Source organism: Phyllostomus discolor, chromosome 2 (assembly GCF_004126475.2).
Source record: "Phyllostomus discolor isolate MPI-MPIP mPhyDis1 chromosome 2, mPhyDis1.pri.v3, whole genome shotgun sequence".
In the NCBI taxonomy this organism is placed as follows: Eukaryota; Metazoa; Chordata; class Mammalia; order Chiroptera; family Phyllostomidae; genus Phyllostomus; species Phyllostomus discolor.
Window position 1 is genome coordinate 206,492,933 of NC_040904.2, and position 15,407 is coordinate 206,508,339.

General features: G+C 51.0%; 1 protein-coding gene across 2 annotated transcripts in view; it reads right to left on the reverse strand.

Annotated features, from left to right (window-relative positions):
- LARGE1 (LARGE xylosyl- and glucuronyltransferase 1) overlaps positions 1-15,407 on the reverse strand; it is a 461,643-nt gene that overhangs the window by 82,085 nt on the left and 364,151 nt on the right. For both annotated transcript variants that reach the window (XM_036019534.1, XM_028532714.2), the window contains one exon: positions 13,588-13,692. In XM_036019534.1, the coding sequence (XP_035875427.1) occupies positions 13,588-13,692 (105 nt within the window). The remainder of the gene's footprint in view (positions 1-13,587; positions 13,693-15,407) is intronic.

Consider the following 15,407-nt stretch of genomic DNA (forward strand, 5'->3'; position numbering starts at 1 on the left):
TGGAGGGCAGCATGTGTCTCACTGACGTTGCACCCACAGCTTCCACAACAGTCTGTGGCTCACAGCTGGCCTGCCCGAGGTAAGCCCTAAACCCGCACTGACACCGAACCGGAGTGGAGTCCGGACAGGTGGGTGTCCACGCGAGCTGTGCCTGGGGCAGCGGGGAGGCTGGAGACGGCCCGGCTGCACCGAATCCCTGCTGCACCGGAGCTGGCTTCAAGGGAACATCTTAATGGAAGGACTGGGCAGTTCCGTCTCCTTGGCTCCCGGCACCGCCACGCTTGTAGAGAAGGCTCTGAGCTGGGCCGAGTGCTGGCAGGGTAATGTTGTAAAGACATAGTTGTCTGAAGCCCTGGCTGGTGTAGCTCAGTGGATTGAGCTCGGGCTGCGGATCAAAGGGTCGCAGGTTCGATTCCCAGTCAGGGTACATGCCTAGGTTGCAGGCCATGACCCCCAGCAACCACACATTGATGTTTCTCTCTGTCTATCTAAAAATAAATAAATAAAATCTTAAAAAAAGACATAGATGTCTGAGATGCAGGTAAATTCTGGATCCATACCTGTTTTCCATGTAACCTGGGGAACGTTACTACATTTCTGTAAACTTCTCTTTCCGATTCTGTAAAAGGATTATGGTCATACGTTTACTTTTTCATGTAACCAGTATCTGTTCAGAGCCTAACCCATTCTGAAAACAGAAGCCCTTGTCCTTATGGAGCCAACAGAAAAGGGGACAATAAAGTAGGGAGGTGGGACGGACATCATGTTAATGATGGCGACAAAGCAGGGGGGGAAATTGGTTGAAATTTTATTGCTAAGATACCTGAAGACATTTCTTCACTGCTTTTGGAGAGAGAAGAAGGGGTGGGGAGAGAGAAACAACATTGTGAGAGAGAAACATCAGTGGGCAGCCTCCTGCACATCCCCTGCCCCGACCGGGGATCAAACCGGCCGCCTAGGTGTGTGTCCTGACAGGGAATCTAACCTGCATCATTTCGGTGTGAGGGACAACGCTCCAAGCAACTGAGCCTCACCGGCCAGGGCGGAGCCTGTTGAAATTTTAAGTGTGCGGTTGGCAAAGTCTCCTCTGAAAAGGTGGTATTTGAGCAAAGACTGCAGGAGGCGGCGGGGGGGGGGGGGGGGGTTCACCACCCGGACTGGGGAGGGGGCTTGGGGGTTGGGAGAGGGGGTTTGGTGAGTAGGAGAGGATGGTTAGGGGGTGGGGAAGGGGAAGGGGGCCCCGAGCCAGTTGATCTGCTGCAGGGGGCCTGCCTCCTGGACAGCTGTGAAAGTTGAACAAAAGAATAGTCCATTCGAAATATTGCATTTATAACAAGTGCTCCATAAATGTTAGCCAGGACTATTAACATCATTCCTGGGGCACATGAAGGCCCCTATTCACCAGGAGGTAGCTCCGGCAGGCCCAGTATCCCCTTGGGGTTGGAACTGGGCTATGCAATGGGCCTCTCTTTCCTCTGCCAGCCAGCTCTGGTCAAACCCGCAGGCTGTCCTGCTCATGGGACAGGCTTCCTTATAAATGGGGTTAGCGAGCACTATGCCACTTCTGTGGGGTCTTGACCCCTCTCCATGAGGGGTCATGGAGAGGGGTCAAGAGATAATGCAAATGTTTCTCTAAGAAATACTGAACGATGAACAAAGGCTACTGGGGATGCCTTTCATCCCGGGTATCCAAGTTAGAACACAGAATCAGAGATACGCCATTCAGCCCTACGACGATATGAATATTTGGAGAGAGGGTCAGGCATGAGGTGGGGGTGGGGTAACCAGCATTTATCGAGCCTCCACACTAGTTCTAGATCACTGGGTTCTAGGTTGCATTTACAGCATCTTATTTAATCTTCACAGCAGTGTAGGAAGAATGTGCTATTTCTATTTTCCGGATGTGGAAAGCTAAGTGGTACAGATAAGATTCTACCCAACCCAGGTCTGCTGCGTTGCCCAAACCATGCTCCTCCTGCCAAGCAGCAGACTTGCTCCCACGGGGAGAGACAGGGCGTATTTTTGGCTTTGTGAGTCAGAGGTCTGTGGCAGCCACTCAGCTTCTGCCACGGCAGCCCCAGAGCAGCCATGGACAAAACAAAAAAATGAATGGTGTGGCTGCGTGTTAATCAAACTTTATTCATGGACACGGGAATGTGAGTTTCATATGATTTTTATGTACCACAAAATATATTGTCTTTTGATTTCTTTTTAATGATTGAGAAATGTGAAAAGCATTTCTAGTTTGAGCCAAACAACAGTGGGGGGCGGGGCGGGGGTGGGGCTGGGTTTCACCCCAGCTGCAAACACTTAAACCTCACTGGAAAGATGGTAAATGGACATTGAATAAGATTAAGAATTTGGTGTTTCCTCAGTATATTTGCCTGGCTGCTCCAACTTGATCCCATGTTGGTTGAAGGCCAGGGCCATGGTTTCTACTGCTTTTGCTGCCCCCATTAAGCATCAAGATGAGCCCGTGCACGCTGTGCTGGGTGTGAGGTCTGTACTGAACACAGGTGGGCCCCATAAGCATAGCTGGCTTTGCAGAATAGCAATGGGCTGAGATGGGCGATTTCTCCTGGATAAATTGTCTGAGCTGAGATTCCCTTCCTGCGGCAGTCCCACGGGGCCTCGGCTAACTTGTGTGCCTTTCTGACTCAGACACGTCCGAGCTGCGGTGCTGAAATGTCAACTGAGCTCTAAAAGGAGATCCAGCAATTCAGGGCAGAGGGGGTGGAGAGGAAGGGGCTGTGTTGGAGAACTGAGGTGGACAACAGGAATAGCTCTCAAGGAAAAGGGAAGACTAGAAGGCTGGTCTGATGTCACTGGTGTTCTTTTGCAGGTTCTGGCAGCCCCAGGGGAAGTACAGGGTAATGGGGCATAATCCCAACAAAAGGGGTGCAAATAAACCACCAGAGGCATGGCCCTGTACCCCTTCTTTCCTGTAGCCTGAGAGCTTTCTACATCTGGACACGTATGCATTCTAATCTCTTGCATTTGCTCCTAGATCCTTTTTTTCCATTTTTAAAAATTTTAATTGTTGTTCAAGTACAGTTTTCTGTCTTTTACTCCCATCCCTCTCCACCTCCCTCCCATTTCCACCCCACCCCTAGTTTTTGTCCGTGTGTCCTTTATATTTGTTCCTGTAAACCCTTCCCCTTTTCCACTAAAATTCCCTCCCCTCTCCTGTCTGGTCACTGTCAGCCTGTTCTCTATTTCAGTGTCTTTGGTTTTATTTTGCTTGTTTGTTTTGTTGTTGAGGCTCCTGTTAAAGGTGAGGTCATATGGTATTTGTCTTTCACTGCCTGGCTTGTTTCACTTAGCATAATGCTTTCCAGCTCCATCCAAGCTGTTGCAAAGGGTAGGAGTTCCTTCTTTCTTTCTGCTGCATAGAATTCCATTGTGTAAATGTACCATAGTTTTTTGATCCATTCATTTACTGATGGGCATCTAGGTTGCTTCCAGCACTTGGCTATTGGAAATTGTGCTATGAACATTGGGATGCATAGGTTCTTTTGGTTTGGTGTTTCAGTCTTCTTAGGATATAATCCCAGCAGTGGAATTGCTGGGTCATAGATCCTTTCTTTTTAGGCTAATTCTATTTAACTTTATTGAGGAATAATTGGCACATATAATCGTATAATTTAAAGTATGCAATGTGATGATTTGGTATGCATCTACATTGTAGAATGATTAGCAAGCTCAAGATAATTAACACAGCCATCACCTCACATACTTAACACAAGTAACTCTGTGAAGGAATTGAAGTCAGTATCTTTTGAAATATTTGCACACCTATATTCACTGCAGCATTCGTGTCAATAGCCAAGAAATGAAAACCTACATGTCCTTCAATGGACGAGAGCATAAAGACAATGTGGGGTGTGTATACGATGAAGTACACACAATGAAGTGTTATTCAGCCATAAAAAAAGGACTCTTGCCCTTTGTGGTGACATGGGTGACTCTGGGGGGCATTATCCTGGATCTTCCTCGACAGCAGCCTGTCTGATGCCAGGATTCTGGTTTCACTCGGCGCCCGACGGCCTAGCGTGGGGTCTGATATCGTACACAGCTACCACTCAGAATATCTTTGCTGGCTGAATGCACACAAACAGCTATGGAGTCCCTGAGTCTGCTGGTGGTTAGGAAAGCAGGATGTAGGGGATAAAGAGCAGAGAAAGAAGGTACAAAGGAAGGTACTAAGGTGCAAATGAGTGTCTTTAGAATGCAGCTTTGGGAAGATAAGGGAGAACTTCTACCCAGCAGGCAGGGTATCTGGTAGGTAGAGATCACCTGTCTCGTTTCAGAAACCACTGTGGAGGGGTCTCCTATCACAAGTTCTAATTGGTTTGAGATGACCCATGAATGCCGTGGCTTTTCAAATCTCCCCCGGTGATTTCAATGTGCATCCACGATTCTGAAGTACTGTTCTAAATATGAGATTTTGATTAATCATGTAAACCCTCCCAAGGATGTAGTGAGAATTAAATGAGATAAAGTATGCAGAGTTACTACAATATTATTGACTATATGCCCTATGCTGTACTTTATATGCCCGACTATTTTTCTAACTACCAACCTGCACTACTCAATCCCTTCACCTTTCCCACCCAGCCCCCATTCCCCACCCCCCACCAAACCTGGCAACCCGCAGTCTGTTCTCTATGAGTCTGTTTCCGTTTTGTTTGCTCCCTTATTTTGTTCCTTAGACTCCACATATAAGTGAAACCATGTGGCATTTGTTTTGGGGTATGGTGCCAGGTGGGGGATCACTTCATAAACTATATAAATGCCTAGCCACTATGCTGTACACCTGAAACTAATATAAAATAATCTTGAATGTCAACTGTAATTGAAAAAGAAAAAGAATAAATTGTGAGCAGCACTTAGGAAAAAAAAGTATGAAAAGCGCTTAGCCTAGGGCTTGGCACAGGGTAAATGCCCAGTGAATGGATGTCAGCTGGTGATGTTAACCCATTCCACGGATGGCACCAGGTTATAAGACGATGCCCAGCTGCCCAGCTGCCCAGCCCTGTGCGCTGTTGGGGAAGGGACCAGACCATCCCCTGGGCAGATCTCAGCAACTGCTCTACCCGTCTCAAGCGCTGAAGCTCCAAGACGAGACTGGAAGGAGCCTTAAGCACGGGGCTCTGTTGTTTACTGGCTCTGCTCACTTCTGAAGTCAGCCTCTCTGCGCCTCCACTGGCTCCTCTGGCCAGTGGGGGTCACGTGAGCGAATGCGCGTGGATGCACAAGTCAAATCTGAGAGATGGACACTGTGATCTTGGGGGACCTCCAGAAGATCAGATGCGTCTTCTCATCATAAACATGTCTTCAAAGAAACCATGCACGGAATAAATGACAGATTAGTTTCCTTATGGCAGGAAGATTCAGGATGTCCCCCAACAGGAAATAAAAGACATACATTATGGTCCATTCAGCAAATGGAAACACTACAGTCCTTCAAAAGAAAACAAGAAAACACAACTTGATGTACCGCCGGAGAGAGAGACCCAGCATTTTGTTTTTCAGTAAAATGCACATAGAACAATTAAAAAGGAGATGCACATATAGAGAGAAATAGATAACTCCATATGTGAAAAGAGGAAAGGCAAGAAAGATACTGCAAACTGCTAGCCGTATTTAAGTCTGGGAAATGTGATGGGGAGATGGGGTTTCATTCAACTGTTTCCTGAGACGGGAACTCTTCTTGTCCTGATGGACGGGGAAAGGACAGATTGCCCGGAATTATGGAGCCTGTACCAGATGGAGCAGGGACTTGAACCCAGGGCTGTCCATCTCCAGAACATAAGCAACAGGTCTTTTCATGGGAAAATAAAACAGGAGCACAGGGTGACCGATACGACGAGAGGCCCAGTGTCCTGCAGTCCCTTTGTCTACCTTTGAAATAAATGACAAGAGGCAACTGCTGCTACATTCACTGAGCACTGACTCCATCCCCAACTTGGTCTTATTGTATTAAATTTGCATGGCGTATCACTGACTTCTCACAACAGGCCTTTGTGAGGCAGAGACTACCCATGCTCATCTCGTGCATGAATCAACTGAGGTTCAGCGAGCACAGAAAGGAAGGCTAGGATGTATTCCATGTGAACCGTGAGGCTGAACTAAGGCCAAAGGAGATTCTGGTTCAGGACATGACGTGGACAAGCCTTGGGTAACGTCACTGGACCTTAGATAGAGGTTCGTTGCAGGGAAGTCGCTGGACGGCGGCACTGCTCCGTAGACTCCAGCTGGCTGCATGCTCCGAGCAGGGGTGTCCTCTTCCTCCTCGACACCAGCCTCAAGAGGTGTCTTGAGCACACTGTGGCTTTGCGCCCGAGCCAGCCCACTGGACATGTGTAATGCCTTGGACTCGTGACTCTCAACGGGGACAGGGCTCCTTTCCGGGACCGTCTGGCACCATGGAGAATGTTTCCGCAGCCCACATGGGCCTCACTGAACATTCGTGTCTATAGCTGTTATGAATATCTGACACGAACACTACTTACAGGAAAAGACCAAGTGCTTTTCTTCACACGGTTTTTGAAAAAGATTTTTAAATTTATTTTTAGAGAAGGGAAGAGAGGGAGAGAAACGCTGATGTGCAATAGATTCATCGATAGGTTTTCTCTCACGTGCCTCCTACTGGGGACCTGGCCCACAATTCAGGCATGTGCCTTAACTGGGAATTGAACAGGTGACCCTTTGGTTCATAGGCCAGTACTCCATCCACAGAGCCACACCAGCCAGGGCTCGCATGGTCCTAACAAACGCTGAACTTGGAGTTCAAACCAAAGGAAGACAGTACTTCCTATTAACTGACACGTTGCCAACAATTGCTCACAAGTTGTCATCTCACAGATGACAGAGGCCACTTGTGGAACGGGATGGCCAGTGTCCCGCCAGCACCATTGTGCATTTGTGGCAGTCACACCGAAGACAGTTCCACCCTGAACACCGGCACGGCAGCCTCAGACCACTTCATCAGGTCTATAGTGGCCGAGCCTGAGCAATTACATGCTGAAGTCAATATTATTTTTTAGTAAATTAATTTCCTTTCATGTTTATATTCTAGGCAGGGTACTATATTGATTTTTTAAAATTATAGTTGATGACTGTGTAAGAGAGGTGATCTATGAATTTTACTCCAGGATAGCACAGAGGCATGGAAGCATGAGTTACAAAAAATGGGGCCTGGCCACCGGACGGATGAACAGAAGGCGGTTTGATTATTTTTGTGGATGACCCTCGTGGAGAATGAAAATGAGGTCAAGTAAAATGATGCAAAAGCTTGGCCTAGATCGGCTCAAAATCACCAGAGATAAACATCAAATCTGCGCTTCAGGCTCAATAAATCTATGATGGAAGCCCTGAATGGGGACCCTTTGGCTGAATGGCCATTCAGGGAGCTTCTCGGTTGAACTCAAGTTCAATTGGAGCTTGATGGGCACATGGCAATAAAACTCTGCGCTAGGATACTGGTTCTCAAATGTCAGTATGCATCCGTCATTCAGGGAATGTGTGTAGAAATAGCAGTCCCCTGGCCTCACCTCTAGAGATTCAGGTGCACTCTCTCTCTGGGTTAGAGCCTCTGACATTATAAACGGGGGCTATGATCCAGAAAAGTGGGTGGGAGTGTCGGGGTGAAGGCATGAACCTCTGAGAGTTAGGTAACGCCCAGAGCATATCCTTCAGGTCAGCGTGTTGCCCTCAAAGAGAGACAATGGAGTTATCTAGAGGCGGCCAGCCAATCAGGATGGTGAAAGGTCTCGGAGCCATCTCATGCAGCATTCCTGGAAAAAAGGTTTTGGAGGGCTGCCGGCTGGGGACTGGCTTCAGGCACGCAACGGTGCACAGGACATTGATTAAGAAGGTGCAATAACGTGGTGTTAGGTTCTTACGGCACAAAGATGAATGAGATCCTGCAGTGCCAAAGACAGTAGACAATTCTACTGCCTGTGGTGTCACCTGAACCACTCCCAGGTGACAAGCGTCTTTCAATGGGGTTTCCTACAGATTCCATGTAAACACTTCTGTGCCGAGAGCTTGGACACAGAGCTTGAAACAAGATCGTTTCTACCCCAGAGTTAGTCTAGCGGACATTTTTCCTAAACTCGTTTCCAGAGCTCTGGATCACACAAGAGCGCAGGATGCTGGAAGGTCAACAGCTTTCTTTACTTCCAGCCTTCTCAGGACCTCTAACATGCCTACGTGAAATCGGAACCTCCAAGGGAAAGACAATATCCAGATTTCTCCATCTTACCCTCCGTGGTTTCTAAATGACATTAACACCTCCTGCAACGTCTTCTGCAATGAGCCTAGAAAATATCGGTCCCGGGTTACTGTAGGGGTGATGTTCCATTCTGAATGTCAAAGGTGCTCGGTGTTCGAGTCCTACGGACTTCATTTGTAGATATGCAGACTCCCCTGCACTACACAGTAATATCCTCGAAGCCAAGTTTTTGGTATGGCTTGTTCTTAAATAATTACTATTTGCCCAGAATAATAGGCATTCAGGAGCATGTGCTGAATGAATGAACGAATGAATGAATGAACAAACTACCTTTAAATCTTGTTTCTCTAGATGCATGCATTACAGACAAAAATAATTCAATCACAATATTCCTTAGTTGTTGACCCACGAGAGCTGGTGGGCTCCGAGACAAGAAGGAACCTCCCCCGGGCAGCAGAATGCTGGCTATCAGAGGCGGAATGAAGTGTAGGCTGAAGTCCCACACTTACAGTTATCTCGATAAAGCTATTTCACAGTTCTTCGTCAAGTTGTCTAACGTTTGCTCCTTGTGAATCCCTGCCACGGATGTCACGGTGTGTCCGATTTTACTGGGGCACCCTCCCTTTCTGCAGGGCCCGGAAGCTGGAGTCCGCTCCGGCTCCAGAGGTGAGTCAGTCCTTGAGTGTCCCAATTCTGTTGTTCCGCGGGAAAGGGTTCCTGGGCCAATGCGTCCTCCCTCCCTCGAGGGCCAGGTCTCCATCTGCCTGTCCCTGGCCTAATTTCGGGGACTGAAAGGAACAGGACACGTTTTTATTTTGAAATTGTTTCTGACGGCACATCCTCTGGTTGATATCATGTCCTTGATCTTGGGGAGGACGCGCCTTCTCCTTGAGCAAACTTTGGGATCCGGGGCAAACGAACCTCTGTACACCTGCCACCTTCTTTCTACTTTCCCAGTCACCGGCTACTTTCAGCTCTGTCCCCTTCCCTTTTGCTGGGCTCTGTTTTTAAGCTAGTTACTCTCAGCATAAGAGATGAAGTAGCTGAATCTTAATGAGCCTGTAATAATTTTTTTAAAAATCCTGCAGACAGCTGAATGCTGGGTGAATGACAGCTTCTGGCCCCTGGGATGCAAGGAGCGGACAGAATGATTGGAGATTAGCCCATCTCCGTGCCCTTTAGTCCACCCGAACAGTATGGCAAGGACCCTGTGCTGGGACCCGCCGGCCACCTGCAGCTGCTGCGGCTGGGCATCTCCTGAGGTCGGAATTAAGCTATAAACCACGGTAATGAGAATGGAGGGAGATGGGGGAGCAGATGATCGTTGTCCCTAATCTTTTGGGGCCCTGGGGGCTTGGTGCACGCAGATGGGGAAAGAACAACAAAAAGAGAAAGGGGGAGGGGGAAGCTGGCTGGCTCTCCGAAGGGGAATGCCTACATTGCAAGATAATTCTAGGAATTAACAAAGACAAGGCGAGGTTAAGTGCCTGGGGGACGCACCTGAACTTGATGAATGGAGATGAATCAAAATTGAAAACAGTTACTCAGTCAGGCTGTGGTCAGGGGCAGAAATATATAAACACTACAAGCCGCTTCCTAAAGCACTTTGGTGGCCCTGCCCCTGAGGGATGCACCACCCACCACCGTGGGCTCCAGGTGGGTCACCATTCTCCATTTACAGGTGACACACCCAAGGTTCCAAGAGTCACTTTCCAAAAGGCGTCACGTTGAAAAGCGACCAAGTCAGGTCTGGAAGGCAGATCTTCCAAGTCAAACGTCTCCTGCTTTCTGGGGGAACTTTCAAAGTTACATCACAGTGAGGAAGCGGATGTATGGGCTAACATCATCATTTTTTTATTCTAAAATAATATGAAAAAGCTAACTTTTTCCAGGGAGCAGGGAGGAGGAAAACTGCTGGGGGTTGCCTATTTGGGGAAAAGCAGACCCCGGAGTGGTTCTCTGTGGCCCAGGCACTGGGGAGACCTCAGCGAACCACAGCCAGCCGCGTCACCACCACTTTTGAAGCAGACGGATCCCATTCCCTGGTAGAGGAAGTGGCAAAGAAACACAAGAGGACACAGGCTGAGATTTACTGAGAATTTTGGGGGCGGGGCAAGCCAGGCACCAGACTAGGCCCCTTAGACAAATTACCTAGTGAGCCCTTACCCAAAAGGTGCTCTTCTTGTCCTCATTTACAAGGGAGGAACCAAGTTTAAGGAGGTGAAGCCACATGTGCAAGCTCACACAGCGCCCGAGTGGCTGAGCTGCGATTCTGACCTGGGTCGGCCTCCGTTTCCCAGCACCAAGGTGAAGGCTGGCCCGGGGCTCGGCTGGGGATCCCCCCTGTGGAGGCTTGAGGTGCGTGGCGATTTAGGGCTCCGTTTCCGAGAGAGAGAGCCTATTCGTCCGGGTGACGTGATGTGGGAGGCACGATCCTTAGTCTTAGGATAACAAATGCCCGTCCTGAAAGCCAATGCATTTCGATGTCGCATAAATCCTTTTATAATGATCACTTGGTGTCATGGGCTTGTTTACATGGAATCAGTTCTCACAGGGCTTTTCCCATCTGTTCTGCCCCGTTGGTGGAGCAAGGAGGGAGGCAGCTCACTGCCGAGGCATTCCAGGTAGGAGTGAGCACTACTAGTTCAGGTGCTTGTAAGTCTCCCGACCTCACCTTCTGAGGCCAGCGGGGAGGGGAGGGAGGGGACGCGTCATTTTTGTCATAATAAATTCCCCAGCACGCCACATTTGTCTTCTCCCGCAAACCCCAACTGATGACGGATGGTTTCTGTCTCGCCCAGGTAATCATGACCCCGATGCCGCATCCCCGAGACTCGGCCGTACGTCACCCAGTGACATTTTCTATTATTCTCTGTTGTCGGAGACAGAAGGTAAACACACACCAGGGTTTACCTGAGCCTGCCCTTCCCCCAGCCGGCTCACACGGGTGTCTCCCGCTTCACCGGAGCCTCGAATGAAAGGGGCTGGAGTCCAGGCACCAAAGATCAACACGGGGTGAACAAGCACGGGGCGCCTTCGCATCAGCCCACTGTGGGTCCCTGAAGGGCCCCGACTCAAAGACACCAAGGGACGGAGCCCCCGGGAAGGCTTGCCGGAAGGCGAAACAGGGTGCCGGGACTTTCTGCCCTGCACCCGCCCCTCCCTGCGCCCCCCGGGGCAAGGCCCTCCAAGGGCAGAGTCTAGGATTCCACATGTTTCAAAAGCGTTCTTGATCCCGGAGCCACTGCAGCTCAAGCTGGGAAGCTGAAGTTAGTCGACACCGCGGGCTCCTCATTCATCACTCCACTCCCCAAGCCTCAGTTCCCGGTGTACAAAACAGAGATAAGAGGAGCGCCTATCCCCCGGGGTTAGTGCGAGGGTCAGATGGGACTGACACCTACAAAGCGCCTGGCCCAGCGCCTGGCCCGTGCTCAGCTGGGAGGCAGCGGCGCTGCCTTGCCCAGTAACGGAACACAGTGGTACCTCGGTGCTCATCGTTAACTCAGTCTGGAACTCGTGAGGAGTGCCGAACGAAACCCACGGGCACTGAGTAAGCAACCAGCGAAGAAGCATTTTCTCTTGCAGGGCGGCGACATGACTCAGACAAGTGCTAGCATCCACACCGGGCGCAGAAACATTTCTTCTCATCAGATGTGATGAGCACAGGGTTTGATGAGTTCTGACGCCGACGAGGACCGGGCTGTGGCTGTACTGAAATGCTTCCAAACCAGCTCCAAAGAGCTGCTGCTCTGAGCCCCTTTATTTCCCCCTCCCCACACCCTTCCCCTCTCAGGGGCTCCCCAGAACTCCCTCCCATCCTGCAACTCAAGGGTTAATGCGCCGCACAGCCTGTGAGCCTCCGAGAGGCAGGTGCAGGAGCAGGAGCAGGTGGGTGGAATTCCTCACTGGCCACCCCTCAGGCTGTATCTACCGCCTGGCAGGGGTTACAGGAAAAGTCACTACAGACAGCGCAGCGGCACGCCCACGCCAGCGAGGGAGCGTGCCCTGTGCCTGAGGGTGGCCTTCGACCCAGAGCTCCCTACCCCCCCGCCCCTCCGTCTGCTCGGGACACTGACCTTTCTTTCCTGATTCTGGTCTGCGTCTGACCCTGCTCTGATCCCATCTCTGCCCTCTGGAAGCTGGATTCTTATCCTTTTTCTCTTGGGATCTGGGGTCCTGTGTTTGAACCTGACCCCTCTGGACCCTCGGCTCTCAGAGTTGACCCTTAAGCCCTTCCCACTGGAGCCTCCAGGACAGGTGTTACCGGTCCCCTTCAGGTAGCACCATCCCCCTGAAGACACTGGCCCCGATGCAGTTACAGCTGGTCTCAGACGCCAGGGCCCAGCACCTCTTGGCCTGGCCTGCCCCGCAGCTCCCCAAACTCCAAGTTCCAGCCTGGCATAGGTCCTGCGGCTGCGTCCGCTGAGACTAGGGTACAGGAGCAGTGGCAAAGAGGACAGAGGGGAGGAGGCAGGAGGATCTGGCCGCGTTTCAGAGAGAGACAGTGGCAGGACCTGAACCTAAAGAGAGAGGGGCTGCTCTCGCTTCCTTTGTTACACGCCCCACGAGGTCCCAGGCTGTGCTGGCCCACCTAGCACTGGGCCCGGTACGTGGTAAGCACTCAACAGACAGCAGATGAATGAAGCATGGAGGAGTGAAGGAATGATACTACTAACAGAGAGAGAAGGAAACCAGGAGATACCGTTTGGGGTTAGCAACAAGGCGGAACAATGGACTTGACTGTACACACATTGTGCTTAACAGTCGTGGTGTTCCTAAGCACCAGCCACCAAATATTTCTGCCTTTTCTCCTTTGGGTACATGGCCAGGTGACACCTGCCCACACCCCTTGAAGGTAGGCACGGTCACATGACACACTTTAGCCAATGAGATAGCAGAAGTCATGTCACTCCTGACCAGAAGCTTTCAGAGTCAATGTTATCTGTTTCTTTCCTCCCTAGGCGAGTTAGTAAATGCCCAGGTGATTTCGGTTGTGTTAAGGGGCTCATTGGGACAATGAGCCCCCTGAGACATTGAGGTTGTTGCTGCGGGATGATCTCCAGTCTCAGTGAACAGAGCCACGGTGCCACAGGTCACACTCACAAAGATTTAGGAGTCTGTCGGAAGGTCCCCTAGGAGAGGGGCTTTTCGGTGAGACCCCCGCAGCTGCCTAAGGCCCCACAGCTACTTAACCAGTGGGGGCAGCACTGAGAAAGAACTGGAAGGTTCCCAGGCCGCCAGGTGAGCCTCACTTGTGCTGTGGCTTACCTCTTCTCCCCAAGGAAGGAGCATGCGTCCTCACGGGGTTCTCTACAAGCCCCGCCCCTCCCTGCCCCCTCAGGACTTACCCGTATTGTAGCCCCTTCCAAGGGCGGGCCAAGGGCGGTGATTCTTCCACAGGTTTCCGAGGTACCAGTCACTCTGGTTCTCCACCAAGCCCAGGACCTGCTGACCTGTGAAGGACAGAGAAGGCAAAGGTGCTGAGAGGAGCCAAGCCGTGTGGGTCGGTGTGCTCTGAAAGGAGACGGAGGAGTGCCAGATCGCAGCGCGAGTTTTCATCCTGGGGAGTTTTCAGGGGCGGCCAGGCTCTGGCCCAAGTGCTTAACCTGTATTCATCTATCGATTCCCCGCAGACAGGCAGCCCCTCTGTTTGTACTACCCCCGTTTCATGGAGAAAAAGATGGAGGCTGCCCAGAGGAGTAAGTTAAGTTGCCCAAGGCCACCTAGTTAGTCTGCAGTAAAGCCAGAATCCCACATCATTCATTCATTCACTCACTCACTCATTCCTTACCTCTTGCAACATGCATTTTTTTCACACACTATTCTCCGAGTGTTCCAGTTCTACTATTTCCCATTACAGGCTAACTTACTGGCTCTCTGAGCATGGTCGAGGTGATTTTCACATGGGAGAGAAAGACGTGACCCTTGTCTGACGAGAGGGGAACCCATGGAGAAGAGCCACCTCTTGGCCACCTTCCCAGTGCTTTCACTCTCACAGTCAGGAAGCACCACGTCAACCTCACGTCAACTCAGGAGTCTTCTGTAGAGGGACGATTGCTTCTGTGTCCCCAGAGCAAACCGCCAGGCCTTGTAAGGAGGGTAAGTCCGGCATCAGATCCAACTGCCTCCATCAGACCCAACTGCCTCCATCAGACAAGCCCATCACACCCAGGCAGTCTCTCAGGATTAGTATCAATACCACCGCATGGACTGGGAAACTGAGGCTCCCGTAGGACCGAGAGCTGCACCGCTAGCGGTAGAGTCGGCACGTCATTCTCCATTCGTCCGACGCCCAGATTCTTCCCACTGTCTCCGTGCGTTACCGCTTACCTTTACGACAGAGGTTTATGATAGAAACGATACATCCACGTCTCATACGAAGAGAAACTGAGGCTCAGAAAGCCTGAATAATGTGCGAAAGGTCCCACGACTAACGATCACGGCCTTCCACGGCCCAGGGACGCCTCCAGGAGCTGAAACCCCTGCACTGGCAGCCGGCACGAGAAACAAGGGCCTCCCTGAGCACACCGAGCCCGGCAGCAGCAGGCTGAGAGAGCGGTGCTTCCCCGGGACACCGTGCCGCGTGATGGAGAACCTCCTCCGTGCGATGACAGCTCCCTGGAAGGATGGCGTGTGGGTTTGCCGTAATTTACTTGATCAATTTATCGAGTTCCCATCTAAATCAACGCCCCAGCACAAATACATAAATTAGAGGCACGGGAAAACACTACCGCCCACTTCGTCATTCTATAGGATCGCATCCAAAACTCGTAGAATCCCTCGGAGGAAAAACATCACCGATTCGGGGACCGCAAGGGCCCACGTGCAACAAGCTTGGGATGCTGGTGCCGAACAGTCCGATGGGCAAGGCCTGGTGCCTTGGGCTGAGGAAGCCGTGTGCCCGTCTGCTGACCTTACACAGAGGCTGGGCCACACAGGGGACGTGGGGTCCCTGGGGAGCTGGTTCATAGTTACCAGTGACCCTAGGTTGATGCTACCATTTATTTTTTTGGCACGATGAAGGGTGCCGCGTGCTCAGAATTGGCAAACGTCACCCCTGACAATGACCAGGGCATAACAGAATGGTCAGCAGGTATTTTTGCCCTGAGCCCAGATTCCCCGCCCCGACACGCGGCCGCGTCAGCTGGGGTTCAGCCGTCTGCGGTCT